This window comes from Argentina silus (assembly GCF_951799395.1).
Source record: "Argentina silus genome assembly, chromosome: 6".
Taxonomy (NCBI): domain Eukaryota; kingdom Metazoa; phylum Chordata; class Actinopteri; order Argentiniformes; family Argentinidae; genus Argentina; species Argentina silus.
In genome coordinates this window covers 6,494,400-6,514,495 of record NC_139660.1, presented here as the reverse complement: position 1 = coordinate 6,514,495, position 20,096 = coordinate 6,494,400, and the positions used below count along the sequence as shown (strand labels likewise).

At 40.1% G+C, this 20,096-nt stretch overlaps 3 protein-coding genes across 8 annotated transcripts in view; all 3 read left to right on the top strand.

Moving 5' to 3' along the window:
* The window catches only part of LOC310806384 (myosin IXB), a 50,469-nt gene extending 48,203 nt beyond the window's left edge, over window positions 1-2,266 (top strand). For 3 of the 5 annotated variants that reach the window (XM_083672457.1, XM_083672458.1, XM_083672456.1), the window contains one exon: window positions 313-2,266. In XM_083672457.1, the coding sequence (XP_083528583.1) occupies window positions 313-806 (494 nt within the window). In that variant the 3' untranslated portion in view covers window positions 807-2,266. The remainder of the gene's footprint in view (window positions 1-312) is intronic. The other 2 variants (XM_083672459.1, XM_083672460.1) reach the window with 2 other exon arrangements.
* A 3,637-nt stretch (window positions 2,267-5,903) lies between these two features.
* LOC310805764 (uncharacterized protein) lies at window positions 5,904-11,652 on the top strand (the record flags this gene model as incomplete). Its single annotated transcript, XM_083671565.1, has 13 exons — window positions 5,904-6,000; window positions 6,184-6,294; window positions 6,578-6,628; window positions 7,081-7,191; window positions 7,475-7,525; window positions 7,978-8,088; window positions 8,372-8,422; window positions 8,875-8,985; window positions 9,269-9,319; window positions 9,772-9,882; window positions 10,165-10,215; window positions 10,396-10,476; window positions 10,841-11,652. The coding sequence occupies 13 exons, from the start codon at window positions 5,904-5,906 to the stop codon at window positions 10,984-10,986; spliced, it is 1,134 nt and encodes a 377-aa protein (XP_083527691.1). The 3' UTR covers window positions 10,987-11,652.
* A 1,277-nt stretch (window positions 11,653-12,929) lies between these two features.
* use1 (unconventional SNARE in the ER 1 homolog) lies at window positions 12,930-19,655 on the top strand. Of its 2 annotated transcripts, none has more exons than XM_083671741.1 (8): window positions 12,930-13,039; window positions 13,860-13,909; window positions 14,391-14,469; window positions 14,552-14,704; window positions 15,143-15,158; window positions 15,258-15,279; window positions 15,420-15,582; window positions 17,412-19,655. In XM_083671741.1, the coding sequence occupies exons 1-8, from the start codon at window positions 12,938-12,940 to the stop codon at window positions 17,592-17,594; spliced, it is 768 nt and encodes a 255-aa protein (XP_083527867.1). In that variant the 5' UTR covers window positions 12,930-12,937; the 3' UTR covers window positions 17,595-19,655. The 2 variants fall into 2 exon arrangements, with proteins under 2 accessions (XP_083527867.1, XP_083527866.1); XM_083671740.1 differs by having other exon boundaries at window positions 15,249-15,279.
* Window positions 19,656-20,096: the final 441 nt, after the last annotated feature.

Genomic DNA, 20,096 nt, shown 5'->3' with positions numbered 1-20,096 from the left:
GGTGCAGGTCTGGACAAGCTGGTGGTGGTGCATTGAAAGAGGGTGGTGGAGGTGCCGTAGACTCTGTCTCTGTAGCAGGTTGTAGGCTCCCCTGTATTGCAAAGCTGTGTGCGTGTGCAGCATGCTATGTAGCATGCTGAGAGCTTGACCAGTTGATGGTGGGGAATGAACATTGTGGCATGGTGTTTACATTTAGTGCTATGAGTCCTTGCTGGATGGCTCCACTTGCGCGAGTGGCCTGAGAGTGGATGATGCTTTTTCTCTCTCTCCCTCCTCTGACTCCTCTTCTCTTCTCCTATCCCTCTCTTCCAGGAAGAAGAGCCTCCCTCCTGCTGAGGACTGCTAAGCCGGCATGCCCTCCTAAACCCTTGGAGCTAGCCCAGCGAGCTAAGGCCCCAGGGGGCCGTTCCTCTCTGCCCAACCTCAGCGATGCAGCCCTCACCTCTCCCACCTTCACCTCCTCCGTCAGGCTGCAGCTGCAGCGCCGCTACCCCATTATTCCAGGGACGGTGAAGCTGCCCCTGGGTGTCCAGGCCCACCCCCCAGCCCAGGTCCACACCCTCACCCCCCCTGGCCCGCGCGGCTTCAGCCTGGTCAAGAGGAGAGAACAGCCCGGCCGCCGTAAAGACAGCATCCAGTCCCTATACATCAGCCCAGGCAGGGACCTGTTCCCCTCCCCTGCCTCCTCCTCCATCGCCTCGTCCTCCTCCTCCAACTCCATCGCCACCCCACAGCACCTCCTCCAGACCCCCAGCAAGACCCACAGACGCTTCTCAGACCCGGATATAGTTTTCATAGATGACTAGGCTTGATGGGGAGAGGAAGCACTATAGAACATAGAAGTGAACACAGCATAGGATCTCTATGGTGGATCTCTATGGTGGATCTCTATGGTGGATCTCTATAGTGGATCTCTATGGTGGATCTCTATGGTGGATCTCTATAGTGGATCTCTATGGTGGATCTCTATAGTGGATCTCTATAGTGGATCTCTATGGTGGATCTCTATGGTGGATCTCTATGGTGGGCCCACACAGAAGCGGCGCAGGGCGGAGAGAACATGCAGGCTGTTACTGTCACTGTTGTCATGGGAACTGTTCAAGGATGTTTGTTTATACACTTGTGACAAATGACAATGATCGTAACAGGACATGTCACCTAGCACTTTTTCTATACTATTAATATATTGTTGTTGTTGTTGTTGTTGTTTTTTATGATACAAAATGAAATCAGATTTGCGCTGCTTTTTAGAGCGGCCACATGGACTTCATGTTTTTTTTTTTTAAATACTTTTTGTGTTAATTTGAGGAAAACATGCAGGTTATTGCACCTTTCCATTCCTATGCTCCCTCGTGAGAGAGCTGAAATAGTGTGCTCAATGTAATGTCAATAGTGCCTTGATTTTGTACTATGTCAGTGTACAAATTAATGGTTCTTTTTACCTGAAATCTCTAATGAGTAGGGGGAGAGTTGGGGATGGATGGAGGGGGAGGGGGTGTATTTTTGTATGTTACTCTTGTGTTTATAGTACCGACTCAAGATATGTTTGACTGAGGACACACGTTAAATGCTGTTTATGGTGCCTTATCGTCTGTAAAGGACAACAGTCATGTTCTGCCCTCTCCCTCGATCTCCTCACAGTATAGGAAGAACTGCTTTCACTTGACAAAGGGATCATGGGAGCAGCACTAGACACTTTCCTTCTGGATGAGAAATGCCAACCCTGTTTCTAAGGGCTGTGCCATGCCCATGACTCTTTTAGATCCTATTCTCAGTAACGGTTCTACATCTACATGGCTTCAGTCAACTGTACTGTATCCTTTCAAAGAATTAAGCTGTGTGTGATTGAGTTTGCCTGGCACAATGGAACCAATGGAATAATCTCAAAAGTACAAACCCTGCCCGTCTGGCACTCCTAGGCAGGCTCAAGCAAACACTCAATGTCTTTGAAAGATTTCTGATTATTTGGACCCAGATCTGGTCCAGAATGCCTAAAGAGGCCCTCTGCTACATACGTTTAAAGCCATGGGGTTTAATATGATGGTGTAATACTAATGTCTCTCTTTGACTGGACTGCTGTTGGATGATGGTTCGTCTGTCTATGTAACTGAGCAGAATGCCGATTATTGGGAATGCCTGGGATAGAATGGTTGGGAATGAATGAGATATATGGACTGTAATGTATATTAACAGGAGTCGGGACAATACAGTTCATGCTTGTATACTCCGCTGTGCTCTGTCTTCGTTATTCCTCACCATTTGCTGTCATTATTCATGCACCCGTTCCAGGGCGAAAGAGAAATCAAATGCATCGCTGAAGTCTATTCAAGTCTATCATAGTACATTTGTAGTGATTTCAATGGTTGGTACAACTGGTTGTGCATCAAAGGAGGGAAATAACATGTCATGGTTTTGTTCGTCATCAACCTGCCATACACACACACACACACACACATCCATATACAGTGTGTGATTGTAAACTGCTGTTTTATGAAAGTAAAATGCAGAAACCTAGTAAGATTCAGATGTCAGATGAACAACAGCAGCTACTCCACAGTCCCCATCCTGTACAGGAGAGGCTTGTGGTTATAATCATTATTCTGCTACTGTTGAGGTTACAAGGATGGAGACATGGCTTTAATAATTAGTGTTCTTAGTATTATCCTTTTTTGTTAACATGGCACTGTTAATTATTCTCTCTAGCCCTTTTCCCCTCATTGCTAGTTTCACAATGATGATATCCTGAAAGTTGATAGTCAAAAGAAGATCGGAAGGGCAGAGGTGAGACCTCTTGAACAGCTAAATCAGCAAGATAGGAACTGTGAACTGTCTATCTTTGAATAACACACATGTCTTATGTTCTGGAAAAACAGGAAGACATGCTGCAAGGGGCCAAAAGCAATTATAGAGTTGGAAAAACCCTCCATTCTGGCAAACATTCTAGTACTTCTGATAATCCTATCCACAGGGGTGTTGAGATGTGGTCAGGAGGTCAGGATATTTTCATCATTCTTCATTGTTCTGTCTTTTAGAAGTTATAATCACTTTCAATTTCATTTCTGGTGCAATCTCTCCTTCTTGAAGCTGGGTGCCAACTTATCTGGCCTTTGTTGGTGCATTCTAGATGGAGTTGAGGTCATCCATTGTTTTGGATGCTTGGGTGGCCTTCACTTGTTTGTATTTACGTCAATGCTGAAATGCTACAGTTGCCACACTTTTGTGCCTCCAACACCGGATTTTGAGAACAAGGACATGCTTTTGATGGCAGAGGTTAGAGAATTTAAATGGATAGATATACTCAAAATACAAATGATGAATGATGAATAGCGTGATTTTTGGTTGTGGTTGATTCACCAAGATAGTTTGGGGATATTTAGTTTCCTTACTGAGATACTTGATAACAAAATATGGCTTTCATACCACAGGGCCCCATTAATTTTGCATTCTGTGTTTTGAGTGTGCTATCTTTAGGAGTGGCCTTAGTAGTGTAAACACTACACAGTATAGAAAGAATAACTCATACTTTCATATTTGCATCTACAGAACAATATGTTTTTGCCAAAGATCTGACCAGTGTTTATGACATCAGCATACACAACCACTCATTCTGTGGGAGCATCTATGGTTTTCTGGTCTAAGGAGGTACAAATTCAATAGCCTACACACACAAAAATGTTTCTTTTTGTTCAGATAAGGGGTCATGGAACAAGGGTTACAGGTTGGAAGGGCTGCACGATGCAACAGAACACACGTCTGTTTAGTCAGCAGTTTTATCCAATGAGATAACTTCAGTCTAGAATGTTATCTATCAAACATCCTCCTGACCTCAGAACACTCTTACTATCTAATAGTTACACCCAGGCTACGGTAATATCCGCCATTAAATGGAATTCTCTCTCTTCCTCACAGGACATGCACTGTCTCTGATAGCCACTATAGAAGGGATCTCCAGATCCAAATACTGCTGTACGTAAAAAGCAGTACCTGCTGCAATTTTGAAACTGAAACTGAATGAAGAAGACATTTTTTAATAGTCCATATGGCTATGAGGACACTACATTTATGAAACAAGCTGAAAATATACAGTGCCTTCGGAAAGTATTCAGACCCCTTCACTTTTTCCACATTCTGTTGTGTTATAGATTCAATTTAAAATGGATTAAATTAAAAGAAATTGCCGTCAATCCACACACAATACCCCAGAATGACAAAGGGAAAACACATTTTTAGAAATTTGAGTAAATGTTTTAAAAATTAAATACAGAAATACCTCATGTACATAAGTATTCAGACCCTTTGCTATGATACTCTTAAAATTAGCTAAAATGCAAAAATGTCGTCAACAAATCACTCTAAGTTGAATTGAGACCATCTTAACGCAAGGATAATAGTTCATGTCATTTTGGAATTAATATCTTTGTTTTATAGGGTCTCTGATTTGCATAGGAATCAATTACACACTGTGCAAAAGCACTGTACTTTGGGCTGCAAAAGCACAGTACTTTGGGCAGCTCATTTTTCTGTTGATCTTCAGGTCAGTTATGTTAGTCAAAATCTAAATATTATTTTAATATTTTCATGTATGTCTTCAGCCAGCAAAAATACTAGTATCAAAATATGATTTTTCTTTGAGTCTTGTTTATTGTCATAGCATTTGTTTTTCAGTTACAACAATCATTTCCATTTTTCTTCTGTTTGGATTCAGTGAATCTCTGTTTTTAATTTCTCTTTGGATAAACGTGTTTTTCTGCGAAAACTCCTCTTTAGCAGGAAGTGGATTATGGATATGCATCTCTATACTGGGTGGATGACCTGACCTGGTCTTATCTCCTCCTCTCCGTTCTCACTTCAACAGCTGGCATAACAGTGTCCACTGGCTTGGGAGACTACTGCAGCCCTAATACTGACACGGATTAAGCACTGCAGAAGACAATGGGACACCTGCAATACCATCAAATTCTATTCTTCTGCATTTTGCTGGCCTTTAAAGGTACACAATCTATTATTTACTTGATGTTGTCAATGGGACAGACATCACTTATGTAGGAATATTTTCAGGTATTAAATATAATGCTCTCTATATAAACAGTTGTCGGTAAAACCTGAAATATAATTTATTATTTTCTATCGATCGCTTTGTGCAGATTCCATATTCTGTGTAACCATTACACCTAACGATCCCATCGTCAAACTGGGCGGTGAAGTGACCCTCATCTGTGAGACCACCTGTCCTAAGAGTAAACCCTTGTGGATGGGACTAGACGAGAGTTACGGCATTAAGACTCGAACTGCAGGCAAAAGCACTCTGCGTTACACTGACGTAAAACTAGAATATGATGGAAAGCACGTCTGCAATGCAAAGTGCAATACAAGGAATGAAAAGGCAACCGTCAATCTCAGAGTTTACTGTAAGTAACTGAAGCAGGATCATTGACAACATTCCTTGTCTGTGATGGCATATTATTATGGTTTAGTTTATCACTCCTTAAATGTTTTATGATCCTGTTGTGGATTTTTTTATATGCATTTGATTTCATGGTTTTGCATGATTTATTCATCAATCACGTCATCATGATTTCATGGTTTTAGTATGACTTATGTCTGTTATGTTTCTAACATGACAAATAAAGATCTGAATTTTACTCTTTTTTTTTAACTGAGAATCATGCTCATCATTGTCTCCGATTCCCACAGCTTTCCCATTACCTGTCATCTTTACTGTGCCTGTGAGACCTGTATCTGGTCAGCCTTATAAGGTGAAATGTACCTTGAAAAATGTCTACTATGGTAATGATGGCAACTTACAGATGCATCTGTCCAGTACTGAGACCTTGGAATTAGACCTGGATTCCGACTGTAATAGTGACCAAATTTGGAGCTACACGCTTTCTTCTAACACTCAGATGGGAACAGGACAAACAGATTATCTATGTGAAGCAAAGCTAACTGTCGGCTCCCAGAGCTTCACTGAAAATGCTAGTCTTGCCATAAAATTCCAAGGTAAATTCTTAATTAGTTTTGATATTTTTGGGAATAATGTTTTGCTTATTTTACTAATTTGGGAAAGACTACAGTTGGATACTATATAATAATACAGTAGGCTATATTGTACTATTCTAGAAGTAGAATTTCAACTGTTGTTACAATAATCCTACAAATGTATATTATTTCTCATGGAACCAGATCCTCCAACGACAACAGAAGTCGTTAGTTTCATTACAACCACTACAGAAATATTACCAGAGAGGGAACCAACATCACTGCTGCATACAACAAGAACTACTTCTGTGGAAAGTCAGTAAATATCTCTATTATTGTCTCTTTGCTGGGCTGGAAGATTCATACATTTGCACCACAATTGATCCAACATGTAGTAGTCGTCATTGTTTTCTATTTTCAAGTTGGCTGCTGCCGACTAGTGTCGCAAAAGAAACAAAAATCAATGTTCAGATGTCATGTTGTCTCTACAATAATAATGTTTAGTACATTATGTGTTTTGAAAACTGACTCTATTCAATCAATGTCACAAGTGTTCATGTGTCTTAAAGTTTAGTGTGTGGATGTTTGTTATTGTCAGATGGTGTTGATGACCCGAGAAGCACTGCCACTGCCGACTCTCAACAGTCTCGTGAGGACCTAAGATTGAATTGACTCTCTGCCATTCTTGGGTTGAAAGCCAAATACAATTTCTACTGATTCAAAATCAATGGGATCACTGTAACGTATACCAGGGAGATTTTAGAACTTCCTTGTCCTATATTAGAAATACTGTATGTAGAATTTGGAGCTACACACTTTCTTCTAAGACTCAGAAGGGAACAGGACAAACAGATTATCTATGTGAAGCAAAACTAACTATCAGCTCCCAGAACTTTACTGAAAATGCCAGTCAAATTCTTAATTCGTTTTGATATTTTTATATTTTTGGGAATAAAGTTTTGTTTATTTTACTAATTTGGGAAAGACTACAGTTGAATACTATATAATAATACAGTAGGCTATATTGTACTATTCTAGAAGTAGAATTTCAACTGTTGTTACAATAATCCTACAAATGTATATTATTTCTCATGGAACCAGATCCTCCAACGACAACAGAAGTCGTTAGTTTCATTACAACCACTACAGAAATATTACCAGAGAGGGAACCAACATCACTGCTGCATACAACAAGAACTACTTCTGTGGAAAGTCAGTAAATATCTCTATTATTGTCTCTTTGCTGGGCTGGAAGATTCATACATTTGCACCACAATTGATCCAACATGTAGTAGTCGTCATTGTTTTCTATTTTCAAGTTGGCTGCTGCCGACTAGTGTCGCAAAAGAAACAAAAATCAATGTTCAGATGTCATGTTGTCTCTACAATAATAATGTTTAGTACATTATGTGTTTTGAAAACTGACTCTATTCAATCAATGTCACAAGTGTTCATGTGTCTTAAAGTTTAGTGTGTGGATGTTTGTTATTGTCAGATGGTGTTGATGACCCGAGAAGCACTGCCACTGCCGACTCTCAACAGTCTCGTGAGGACCTAAGATTGAATTGACTCTCTGCCATTCTTGGGTTGAAAGCCAAATACAATTTCTACTGATTCAAAATCAATGGGATCACTGTAACGTATACCAGGGAGATTTTAGAACTTCCTTGTCCTATATTAGAAATACTGTATGTAGAATTTGGAGCTACACACTTTCTTCTAAGACTCAGAAGGGAACAGGACAAACAGATTATCTATGTGAAGCAAAACTAACTATCAGCTCCCAGAACTTTACTGAAAATGCCAGTCAAATTCTTAATTCGTTTTGATATTTTTATATTTTTGGGAATAAAGTTTTGTTTATTTTACTAATTTGGGAAAGACTACAGTTGAATACTATATAATAATACAGTAGGCTATATTGTACTATTCTAGAAGTAGAATTTCAACTGTTGTTACAATAATCCTACAAATGTATATTATTTCTCATGGAACCAGATCCTCCAACGACAACAGAAGTCGTTAGTTTCATTACAACCACTACAGAAATATTACCAGAGAGGGAACCAACATCACTGCTGCATACAACAAGAACTACTTCTGTGGAAAGTCAGTAAATATCTCTATTATTGTCTCTTTGCTGGGCTGGAAGATTCATACATTTGCACCACAATTGATCCAACATGTAGTAGTCGTCATTGTTTTCTATTTTCAAGTTGGCTGCTGCCGACTAGTGTCGCAAAAGAAACAAAAATCAATGTTCAGATGTCATGTTGTCTCTACAATAATAATGTTTAGTACATTATGTGTTTTGAAAACTGACTCTATTCAATCAATGTCACAAGTGTTCATGTGTCTTAAAGTTTAGTGTGTGGATGTTTGTTATTGTCAGATGGTGTTGATGACCCGAGAAGCACTGCCACTGCCGACTCTCAACAGTCTCGTGAGGACCTAAGATTGAATTGACTCTCTGCCATTCTTGGGTTGAAAGCCAAATACAATTTCTACTGATTCAAAATCAATGGGATCACTGTAACGTATACCAGGGAGATTTTAGAACTTCCTTGTCCTATATTAGAAATACTGTATGTAGAATTTGGAGCTACACACTTTCTTCTAAGACTCAGAAGGGAACAGGACAAACAGATTATCTATGTGAAGCAAAACTAACTATCAGCTCCCAGAACTTTACTGAAAATGCCAGTCAAATTCTTAATTCGTTTTGATATTTTTATATTTTTGGGAATAAAGTTTTGTTTATTTTACTAATTTGGGAAAGACTACAGTTGAATACTATATAATAATACAGTAGGCTATATTGTACTATTCTAGAAGTAGAATTTCAACTGTTGTTACAATAATCCTACAAATGTATATTATTTCTCATGGAACCAGATCCTCCAACGACAACAGAAGTCGTTAGTTTCATTACAACCACTACAGAAATATTACCAGAGAGGGAACCAACATCACTGCTGCATACAACAAGAACTACTTCTGTGGAAAGTCAGTAAATATCTCTATTATTGTCTCTTTGCTGGGCTGGAAGATTCATACATTTGCACCACAATTGATCCAACATGTAGTAGTCGTCATTGTTTTCTATTTTCAAGTTGGCTGCTGCCGACTAGTGTCGCAAAAGAAACAAAAATCAATGTTCAGATGTCATGTTGTCTCTACAATAATAATGTTTAGTACATTATGTGTTTTGAAAACTGACTCTATTCAATCAATGTCACAAGTGTTCATGTGTCTTAAAGTTTAGTGTGTGGATGTTTGTTATTGTCAGATGGTGTTGATGACCCGAGAAGCACTGCCACTGCCGACTCTCAACAGTCTCGTGAGGACCTAAGATTGAATTGACTCTCTGCCATTCTTGGGTTGAAAGCCAAATACAATTTCTACTGATTCAAAATCAATGGGATCACTGTAACGTATACCAGGGAGATTTTAGAACTTCCTTGTCCTATATTAGAAATACTGTATGTAGAATTTGGAGCTACACACTTTCTTCTAAGACTCAGAAGGGAACAGGACAAACAGATTATCTATGTGAAGCAAAACTAACTATCAGCTCCCAGAACTTTACTGAAAATGCCAGTCAAATTCTTAATTCGTTTTGATATTTCTATATTTTTGGGAATAAAGTTTTGTTTATTTTACTAATTTGGGAAAGACTACAGTTGAATACTATATAATAATACAGTAGGCTATATTGTACTATTCTAGAAGTAGAATTTCAACTGTTGTTACAATAATCCTACAAATGTATATTATTTCTCATGGAACCAGATCCTCCAACGACAACAGAAGTCGTTAGTTTCATTACAACCACTACAGAAATATTACCAGAGAGGGAACCAACATCACTGCTGCATACAACAAGAACTACTTCTGTGGAAAGTCAGTAAATATCTCTATTATTGTCTCTTTGCTGGGCTAGAAGATTCATACATTTGCACCACAATTGATCCAACATGTAGTTGTCGTCATTGTTTTCTATTTTCAAGTTGGCTACTGCCGACTAGTGTCTCAAAAGAAACAAAAATCAATGTTCAGATGTCATGTGTCTCTACAATAATAATGTTTAGTACATTATGTGTTTTGAAAACTGACTCTATTCAATCAATGTCACAAATGTTCATGTGTCTTAAAGTTTAGTGTGTGGATGTTTGTTATTGTCAGATGGTGTTGATGACCCGAGAAGCACTGCCACTGCCGACTCTCAACAGTCTCGTGAGGACCTAAGATTGAATTGACTCTGTGCCATTCTTGGGTTGAAAGCCAAATACAATTTCTACTGATTCAAAATCAATGGGATCACTGTAACGTATACCAGGGAGATTTTAGAACTTCCCTGTCCTATATTAGAAATATGTAGACTTGTTTTAGGTTTTATTCTCATTCTTTTTACAGTTGGACCCACTGACTTACATAATAAGGTTGGATCCATGGAAACATTGAAGGAAACAGCTGTAACGGAGGGGGAGGAGAAAGGTGAGCTATGTTTTATTCAATAGACAATGATAACATGGTCAGAATGTCATCATGAAGGATAGTATGATGATGCTTATTTCTAACCTAGGCCTACAGCATCCTCATACAATCTCACAAAGGGTCAGAGTGGACAATGGATAGAACACAATCGCAGTAGGCTTTGATAATATATGCCATTTAGCTGAACGCTTTTATCCAAAGCGACTTACATTGCAGTGAGTGCATACATTTCAGTATATATGGTCCCAGCAGGAATCAAACCCACAACCTAAGCATTGTTAGCACCATGCTCTACCAACTGAGCCACAGAGTTTGACATGGGCCACTCACTGACCTCTAAGTATATTTTTGCTGTGTTCTCCAGCAAATGAGGCCTCCAGCACCACAACAGCAGCCACCTATGCAGGTTCCACTGTTGGCTCTATAGCCACTCTCTCCTCCCTGGTCTTCCTGGTTCATTTGATCCACAGAAGGAAACACCTCCCCTCATCACCTCCCCTCGACCCCTAGGACCGGGGAAACGCCTAATATTTTGGATCTAAAATTACCTAATGACCTAATGAATAAGGGCAATAATTAATCACACACCAATACTATATATATATTTGTATGCAGAATTATGTTGTTTAAAAATGTGTGTATTCTGTTCCCATACTGTCTATAATTAGTTTGGGATCCTTTGACAGGCCCAACTGACCCCGTAGCCTAGGATTAAAGGATAAATACGGACTATAGCATTTCATTTAATGTACATAAAAAATAGGAGGATCTTCCCAAGGATCCCATTTAGCATTTACAAATTAGTTTGTAGCACCTTATTTTAGTCACCCTTTTACCACAGACGCATGTGCACACAAACACGCAAGCATTGTGTGTGTGTGTGTGTGTGTGTGTGTGTGTGTATGTGTGTGTGTGAGAGAGAGAGAGAGAGAGAGAGAGAGAGAGAGAGAGAAAGAGAGAGAGAGAGAGAGAGAGAGAAAGAGACAGACAGAGAGACAGAGAGAGAGAGAGAGAGAGAGAGAGAGAGACCAGCCTTGCATGCATATCCTCCACTTCCTGCTGAAGGGAAGTTTATCCAAAGAAACGTTTAATTAAATACAGAGATTCACTGATTACTCAGGAAATGATTTTGTTGTAACTGAAATAATAAATAAATGCTATGACAATAAACAAGACTCAAATAAAAGCTGTTGTATTTTGTTGTAACTGAAAAACAAATGCTATGACAATAAACAAGACTCAAATAAAAATCATGTTTTGATAAAAGTATGTTTAGCTGGCTGCAGATGGACATGAAAATACAAAAATGATATTCAGATTTTGACTGACATAACTTACCTGAAGATTAACAGGAAAATGAGCAGCCCAAAATATATTTTCTGCTTGTCTAGACAAATTTTGGTGGCGCCAACCTTGATTTCAATGTGTGTAACTATTTACAGTTGAATGAGCCTGGCGGACATCCTGAAGAAGTCGCAGCCTCATCGTTTGTCAATTCCTTTGCGATTGTAATGTGTCTTACACCTTGGCCTTTGTTGGGAATGATATTTAAGGAGAGGGACAGCGAGATATTCTTTGAGTTTTGGGGTAGGTCCGTCACGGGCACCATTCTCCCGCGTTGTCCTTGACGCACGTTAACGTATGGTTAAAACTTACAGTCATATTTTGCTTTGAAACTGGTAAATTGATTATTTTGTTGATCCTCTATTCTCATTCTTCCTATGTGCATTATTGTGTTGTTGTGCGCTAGATAAAGGTTCTGTTAATACATCACGACATAATCGTGACCAGGTTCTCCCATTTAATGTCTAATGTTCACATGCATCGTTGACGACACGTAGAGTAAATCATCAGCTTCAGATATTGGCCTGAGCGTAAACTCCTCGCAATCCGATTTATCTTAATTTAAGGGCATGGTAAAAAAAAAAAAGAAAAAGCATTTTGGGTATTCTTAATGGAATCTAGGATCCGATATGATCGATTGTCTGTTACACAGGGATGAGCAAAGCATTATCAATCATTATTAATCATGAAATATCTTTTGGAGTCAGACATAACGTAACGTTAACTTGTGTTAGTTGGTCATGTGACCACCTGTGTTGAGTTCGTTCGATCATGTCCATAACTGTTAGAAGTAATCATTGGGAATAAATGTTTAAACTTATTATTAGTATTTTGTCTTATGTTTTAACCTGTCATCTATTCTCAAGTGTTTTAATTTCATATTCTATACTTCATAAATGTAGTGTCCTCATAGTTAGACAGTAGTTCACTGTCATAATCGAGAGAGAGAGGAGCGCGTGCGTGCGTGCGTGCGTGGGTGAAGCAAAATAATGTTTCTTATTTCCCGGGAAATACCAACATATTATTCACTCAAACATAATTTATGATTCGTTTCTCCCGCCTACGACTTCCGCTATTGTCTACGTAATATCCTTGCGACAGCTTGTCATTTTCAAACATGGCTTCGTCTAGGTTAGAAATAAATTTTATCAGATTATTGTCCCGTTGCGAATCTATAGCCTCGGAGAAACGCGGAGTAACAGAATGGAGGTTGGAGAAGGTAAACATTTTGATGGTGCAGTCGTTTAACAATGCGACTTTCCCCAAATGCAATCGCAGATAATCGAATGACCTGTCAAAATATGATGTTGACAGCTAGCCAGTTAGCCAGCAGGAAAGCTAGCCACGTCAGCTATATGAGCGAGCAAGTCATCCAGCGCCTGCAATGATGGTCAATGTGTTTTTTGTATTAGATTAGCTTTAACAGCACGGTTTCCAACGCAAACGAACGAGCTAAACCTTTGTGTCATTGGAGCAGTAGCTATTGAGTTCTACTTGAAATACTGCAGCTGTACCAACATATCTCTCATATGATGTGAGATGATGATTGTGACAGATGAGGACAACTAGACTACAGTGACTAGTCAGTTATGATATATATATATATTCTATATATTATTATTATCTGTTATTGTTGCGTTATACTCCATGGCGATTGCATACTGTTTCTTGCTAAGAGTTGCGTTAACTTCATATACATCTGTAGCTGTCTTTCTGTGTGCCAATTGTAATGCCAAGTACAGCAGACGAGTAAAAAAAGACCCCCGATCTCTATGATCCTTTTTTACCCATTAGTAAAAAAGGTTGGTGATTTTGTAAAATCCCTTTGCTATAAATTGTGAAAAGTACTGAGTTGTAGCTGTTGTTCACTGCCTATAAGCTGCATCGAGTATGTCCACATTCTTAAGAAGCTTGTGAATGTGTGGGCCTATAGGAGCAGAACTTGGCAAAAAGAAAATGCATGTGTCCTAAGTGGCCTTGTAATATATAATATAATAATATCTAACATTGAAAGTACCCTTCTACCCCTTTTTCTGTAGTATGTTGGTGCACTCGAAGAGATGATGGTGGCTTTGAGAAAGAGCCCAAGGTAAAGTCAAGGTTGTTGTGAATTTGATTGATAGCGTATAGTTAAATTAATGGCAAGTGTCGTCTTGTGTGTAGTCTCTCCTTGATGGCAAAAAATAGTTGGCAAGCAAGTCTTACTTTTATGCAAAACACATATGATGTAATGGCGTACTGTAGAAAAACAAGGTGATGTAAGACTCGAAATTTGCTATGTATCTCTAAGCTCCTCTTGCTTAACAAGATTCCGCTTGGACTGATTGCTTCAGATTTGATGTGAATGTGATACTTTCATTCCTCCCTCAATAATGTCTTGAATAATTACATATGTAACTGAAGTTATATTGTAACTAGGCACTTGCTATTGATTATGCTGTACTCTATCTGCATTAGTCATTTTAGTAGCACTGTCTAGCATGGTTTTAGCTTAGTTTATCTTCTGAGGTCTAAAGTATTGTTATTCAGTCAATAGTCACATGTTATCACTTCTCTCCTTTCCACCTCAGCAAACCCACACCAGAAGTGTTGACAGACTACACACGGAAAGTTGACTTCTTGAAAGGACTTCTAGAAGCAGAGAAACTGGTCAGTATAGACATACTCAAGACATTGTCATGAATTTTATTCTGATCCATAACACCTATTTCCTCTGTGCTGTTGTGTTCAGTCTTCCACCACAGAGAAAGCCCTGGCCAATCAGTTCCTAGCTCCTGGTCGGACTCCCACCATAGCCAATGAGAGGATGCCAGCTAGCAAAACGGTTCACATGCAGACTAAAGCCTGGTGCACTGGAGAGATGAGGAACGAGCTACTGGGCACTGTAAGCTGACCTCTCACACTCACAAACTCTCTTATGCACACACACACACGCACACTCACACTCACACTCACAAACTCTCTTATACACACACTCACACTCACACTCACACTCACACTCACTCACACACACACACACACACACACACACACACTCACACTCACACTCACACTCACACACTCACAAACTCTCTTACACACACACACACACACACACACACACACACACACTCACACTCACACACTTACTCACACTTACTCACACTCACACACTTGGATAGGTCACAATAGTGATTTTTGGGGGCCTTGATTAGCTGAATTAGGTGCGTCACTGCTGAGCTGGGACAAAAACCTTTAGTACTTTGGCTCTCCAGGACCAGGATTGAGGATCACTGGTCCAAAAAACTGCTAACCATTTGCTTTCATTTCTGCTTCTTTACAGGCATCATCAGGCAAAGGTAAGCATCCTGTCTTTATGGCATGTGTGATACCTATGAAGTTTATATAACAGTTTTTTTTATTTTTTTAATAACTTTGCTTCTCAACAGGGACCTCAGAAACAGCCTTGCGGAATAGAAGGTAAAGCATTACTATGTTCACCCATATCTTCCATATGGTGTGACCATCTTATCACCATGTGAAACATTTTTTATAACGACAATTAGAAACCAACCAATCAATCAATAAATCAATCAATCCCTCCTTCCCTCCCACTTCAGGGGCCTTGCACTGGACGAGAAGCAGTCTGCAGCAGAGCTGGACGCAGTCCTACAGCACCATCACAACCTGCAGGAGAAGCTGGCTGAGGACATGCTCAACCTGGCCCGAAACCTGAAGAACAACACGCTGGCTGCACAGCACATCATCAAACAGGACAACCAGGTAAGCAGCGGAGACCTCATAGGCTGAACTCTGGTATATGCCCTCCATAGCCCCTACTCCACTCAGCATCTCTGGAGATCTGAGGGGATTGGACAGGTCTAATCCCTGGAAGATTCCACCTATTATGTCAGAGGGAAATACAGTGCCCTCCATAAGAATTGGAAAGAGGAAGCATTTTGTCTTCTTTTAGCTCTAAGACAGTTTGGATTTGAAATACAAAAATGACTATGAGGTTAGAGATTCAATGTTGTCTTTTTTCTGATTGGTTTCACCATTTAGAAATTACAACCCTTTTTATACATTGTCCCCCAATTTTAGGGACCCAGTAGTATTGGAAAATTGGCTTGAGAGGTGTTTCTGGTTAGTCAGGTGTGTTCCGTCACATCATTTGTGCAGGCATAAGAGAGCTGTCAATGTCTAGTATTGATTCTAGCCTTTATGTTTTCCTATGTAGTCTGCTATTGGTGTCTGTCAACACAGTCAAAAGAGTTGTCACTGCAAGTCAAGGAAGCCATTTTGGGCTGAGAAATCAGAAGTAAACTATCATAAACAATGAATGTGTCAGAGACTACCATCCGCAGAAGACTTTACCAGCAGATCTACAGAGACTACAATGCAAGGTGTAAACCATTAGTTCGCAACAGAAACCGGATGGCCAGATTACAGTTTGCTAAAAGTACCTAAAAGAGCCTGCAGAGTTCTGGAAAAAAAGGTCTTGTGGACGGATTAGACAAAGATTAACATGTACCAGAGTGATGGCAAGTGTAACGTGTGGAGAAAAAAAGGAACTGCCCAAAATCCCTGGCATACCACCTCATCTGTGAAATATGGTGGAGGGGAGTTATGACTTGGGCGTGTATGGCTGCCACTGGAACTGGCTCACTTGTTTTTATTGATGATGTAACTGCTGACGGCAGCAGCAGAATGACTTCTGAAGTGTACAGGAACATCTTGTCTGCTGAAGTACAAGCAAATGCTTCCAAGTTTTCAGGGCCAAAAAGTGGAAAGTTTTCTGGATTTAAATACAATTGAACATGCATTTAATTTGCTAAAGAGGGAACTTAAGGCAAAAAGACCTAAAAACAATCCACAACTGAAGATGGCTGCAGTACAGGCCTGGCAGAGAATCACCAGAGAAGATACCCAGCATCTGGTGGGGTCAATGGGTAGCAGAATTCAGGCAGTTATTGCATGCAAAGGATTGTCGTCAAAGATACGAAACATGAGCTTTATATGCTTTATTTGGACATTCTATGATTTTATTTTGACAACATAGTAATTGTTTGATTTCAAATCCAGACTGTTGGATTATAAAAATAAATTAATAATAGCTAAAATAAAACAAAATGCTTCCTTTTTCCAATACTTATGGAGGGCACTATATGTAGCTATTACCATCTTGCTACATGAAGTGTCTAGGATTAGGAATCTCAAATATCCTCTCCTTTGCTGTTTGAATAACAAGTGCTATATCTGTATCCCTTCAGAAGGTGGCAGTGTTGCACCAGTTACTTTTCGGTATAAAAATGTGATTAGAATGTGGTAATCTAGATGAGGTATTGAACAACATATAACAGTTGGCATGAGGCCAAAAAGGTCCCTTGTCTGTGCGCAATCATGCCACCACACCTTAAAACTGTGTTGAGTGTGTGTTCTTCTCCTGTAGTTCTAGAGTCTGTCTATCAGGCAGGCACACGTTTCTTTAGTTGTGTTGTCTATTTGTTTTGTGTATGTTCCTCCGTCTCTCAGGCATTGACCTAGTCTACAGTATACGGCAGCCAAAGCAAAGGGGATTTGATTGTTGTCTTGTTGGTCTCTGTCTCTCCCAGACCCTGAGCAAGTCTATGCAGCAGGCAGACATGAACTTTGAGAAGCTGAAGACGGAGTCGGAGCGGCTGGAGCAGCACACCAAGAAGTCTGTCAACTGGTTCCTGTGGCTCATGCTCATCCTGGTCTCCTTCACCTTCATCAGCATGATCCTCTTCATCAGAATCTTCCCCAAGCTCAGATGATGATGACGACGACCCGCCCACAATCAAGAACCAGAACTCAGAACTCTGCATTTCTAGAACTACGACTCTGCAAATCTAGAACTACAGCTGTACATCCCACTGCCTGTGTTGACAGTCCTGTATAGGCCTGCTTGTATGTGTATGCATACCTTATCCAGGTGTAGTTATTTAGAGACAGTTGTGGAGGGCTAGCCGTGGGAGCTACGTAGTGTTTATATCAAATAGAAATTACTAAAAGCCTTAATCTTAATCCTGAGTTGTCTGCTAGCCATGAGGAGCAGGAGCACGGTCCTGTCTACTACTGGGATTAGGGTCTGATTGATTGATTGATTGCAAACAGTATCCGTTGCTTCATTCTTCATCTGGTAGGTTGGGCAATGAGAGATTAAATAGTTAATGTCTACATCAACAACTACATGTTGTTATTTTGTCCCAAAAGCATTGATTGATTGATTATTGACGTAGTCAATTCATTAGTCCTCAATAGTCCCCTGTAGGAGTCCCTTGTTATTGTTCATGTTGATTGACTGTATTAGTGGGAGTATGGCCATTGTTTGTCTTGTTGGCATGGTTACTTGACAGTGATGATTCAGTGTGGTGAACTGATTGCAAATGTGACTTCCTTCCAGAACAGTTTGTTGTCATCCCTCCTTTCCCAGTCATCCCTCCTTTCCCAGTCATTGTGGTCGGTGTGTTTACTGTGTTGTTGAATGGTTTTGATTGACTCACCATGAGACTGATGAACCCCGTTTCATCCAAAGAGAGCTGCATGTAGTGCCCTCTGCTGTTGGTCACTGGAAGAACATGCTGTTATTAAAACAGGCCAGAAGGTGGCAGGCTCTACCTCAGAACACCAGTTAGAAATAGCCATAAGGATCCCATTGACCTGTGAAAAGGAAATAGACTAGAAGACTTAGACCTATGCTGTGTCCGAAGTCTCCACTCATTTCCCTCCTCTTACACCAATCCTATGCTTTTTCATCCATGTGGGGGTGTGAATAAGTGCACACTTCAGGGTGAAGGGTAGACCATTGGGACACCCTGAGAGAAGCATATGCCTTAGGAATAAGCCTCCTAGTAGGTTGATCATGCATGAAACACAAGGCTTAGTAGCCCTCCCCACAAAATCAACATTTCCAATTGAAATCTTGGGGTATGGGGACAATTATTAGGGAGTAGGGAAAACACTGATTGGTAGTTAATTCCTGGGCACTGATAGACTCACTGTTAAAAAGTCCCACTCTGTTTCAGTGTTGTCACTATTCTAAGCCTATTCTGGGTTCTGGGCTAACCTGCCCAGGCCTGCAGCCTTGTCTGCATCACCACATGGCTGGGCTGGGTGCTGGGGGTATTCTGGGATCTACTGGGGGTATTTTTGAGTGTCGGAAGCAGAGGTATGCATGGTGCTGCCATGAGACCAAAAGAGGTCTCTTATAAATGAAGGAGCTGATGTCACTTCATCATCATACAGCTTACACCCTCCACCCCGAGTTCATCCTGAATGCACATGTATGGTTGGCTCTGTAAGTTCTGATCAAGTTTGGTTGTTAAAGTCCCTTTATTCACGTATTCATGTGATTCTGTTACGTACCCAATAGTTTGCCTTTTAAGCACATATCCCTCTCACCTGTTATGGCTGTAGAGGTCCTCTATTTTTACCTGAAGAGAGTATTCATTACAGGTGTGTCACTAGAATGGCGTCTTTCGTTGCAATACTGTGTATATTTGTGCTGAATTCATAATCAGTCGCTACACCCTAGGCACTCATGTAGATCTGAAAGGATTGGGTTGGTATAAGAAATATATGAATACTCATCTCTAATTCTAATATGCCAGGAGGCATTTTTGATACCCTGCTTACACCTATCCAACCATTTTAGATCTGTGAGAGGATTTCCTTCCCTCTTTCCACTGGATTCCTGTCTGCAGACCCAACAGTTGTGTCTATAGTTAGTTCCCATGGGAATGTGCTTAAAATAAAGTGGTGAGAACTTTATGTTCTGACTGAAAAATGTTTAAATAAAAAAAAGTGTCTTATTTTAATAAATAAATTCAAATTTGCCCGCCTGCTGTGTTTGACCTCACTTCATACATTTTGTACACTTTCAACCAAGCCCTGAATGAGGACGAGTGTGTGTATGTTACACAAACACACACACACACACTCTCCCTACACATCTATCCCAGGCATCCTCCACATGCTTGTGGTGTGAGACAAACCAGCTAATTGGATTGATCTTTTAACAGTTGGACAACAAGAACAAGTTGTTAAGCATGAGAAAACTTCATCTCTAGTCTCAAAGCCGTGGCTTTCAAGCACCCAATCTTTTTAATTTATTTCTTGGCTGGGCTACAGTGAGGATTTTGGTTTGCCCACGGAGCTATTGAACGCTCTGTTTTTCCCCCTCCTTTCCGAGCTACCCTGAGGGGAACGTGGATGAGGAGTTTCTAGCTGAACTTTTCAGTGTTTTGTTAATAGGCTAATGGGAGCATTCAAGGGTG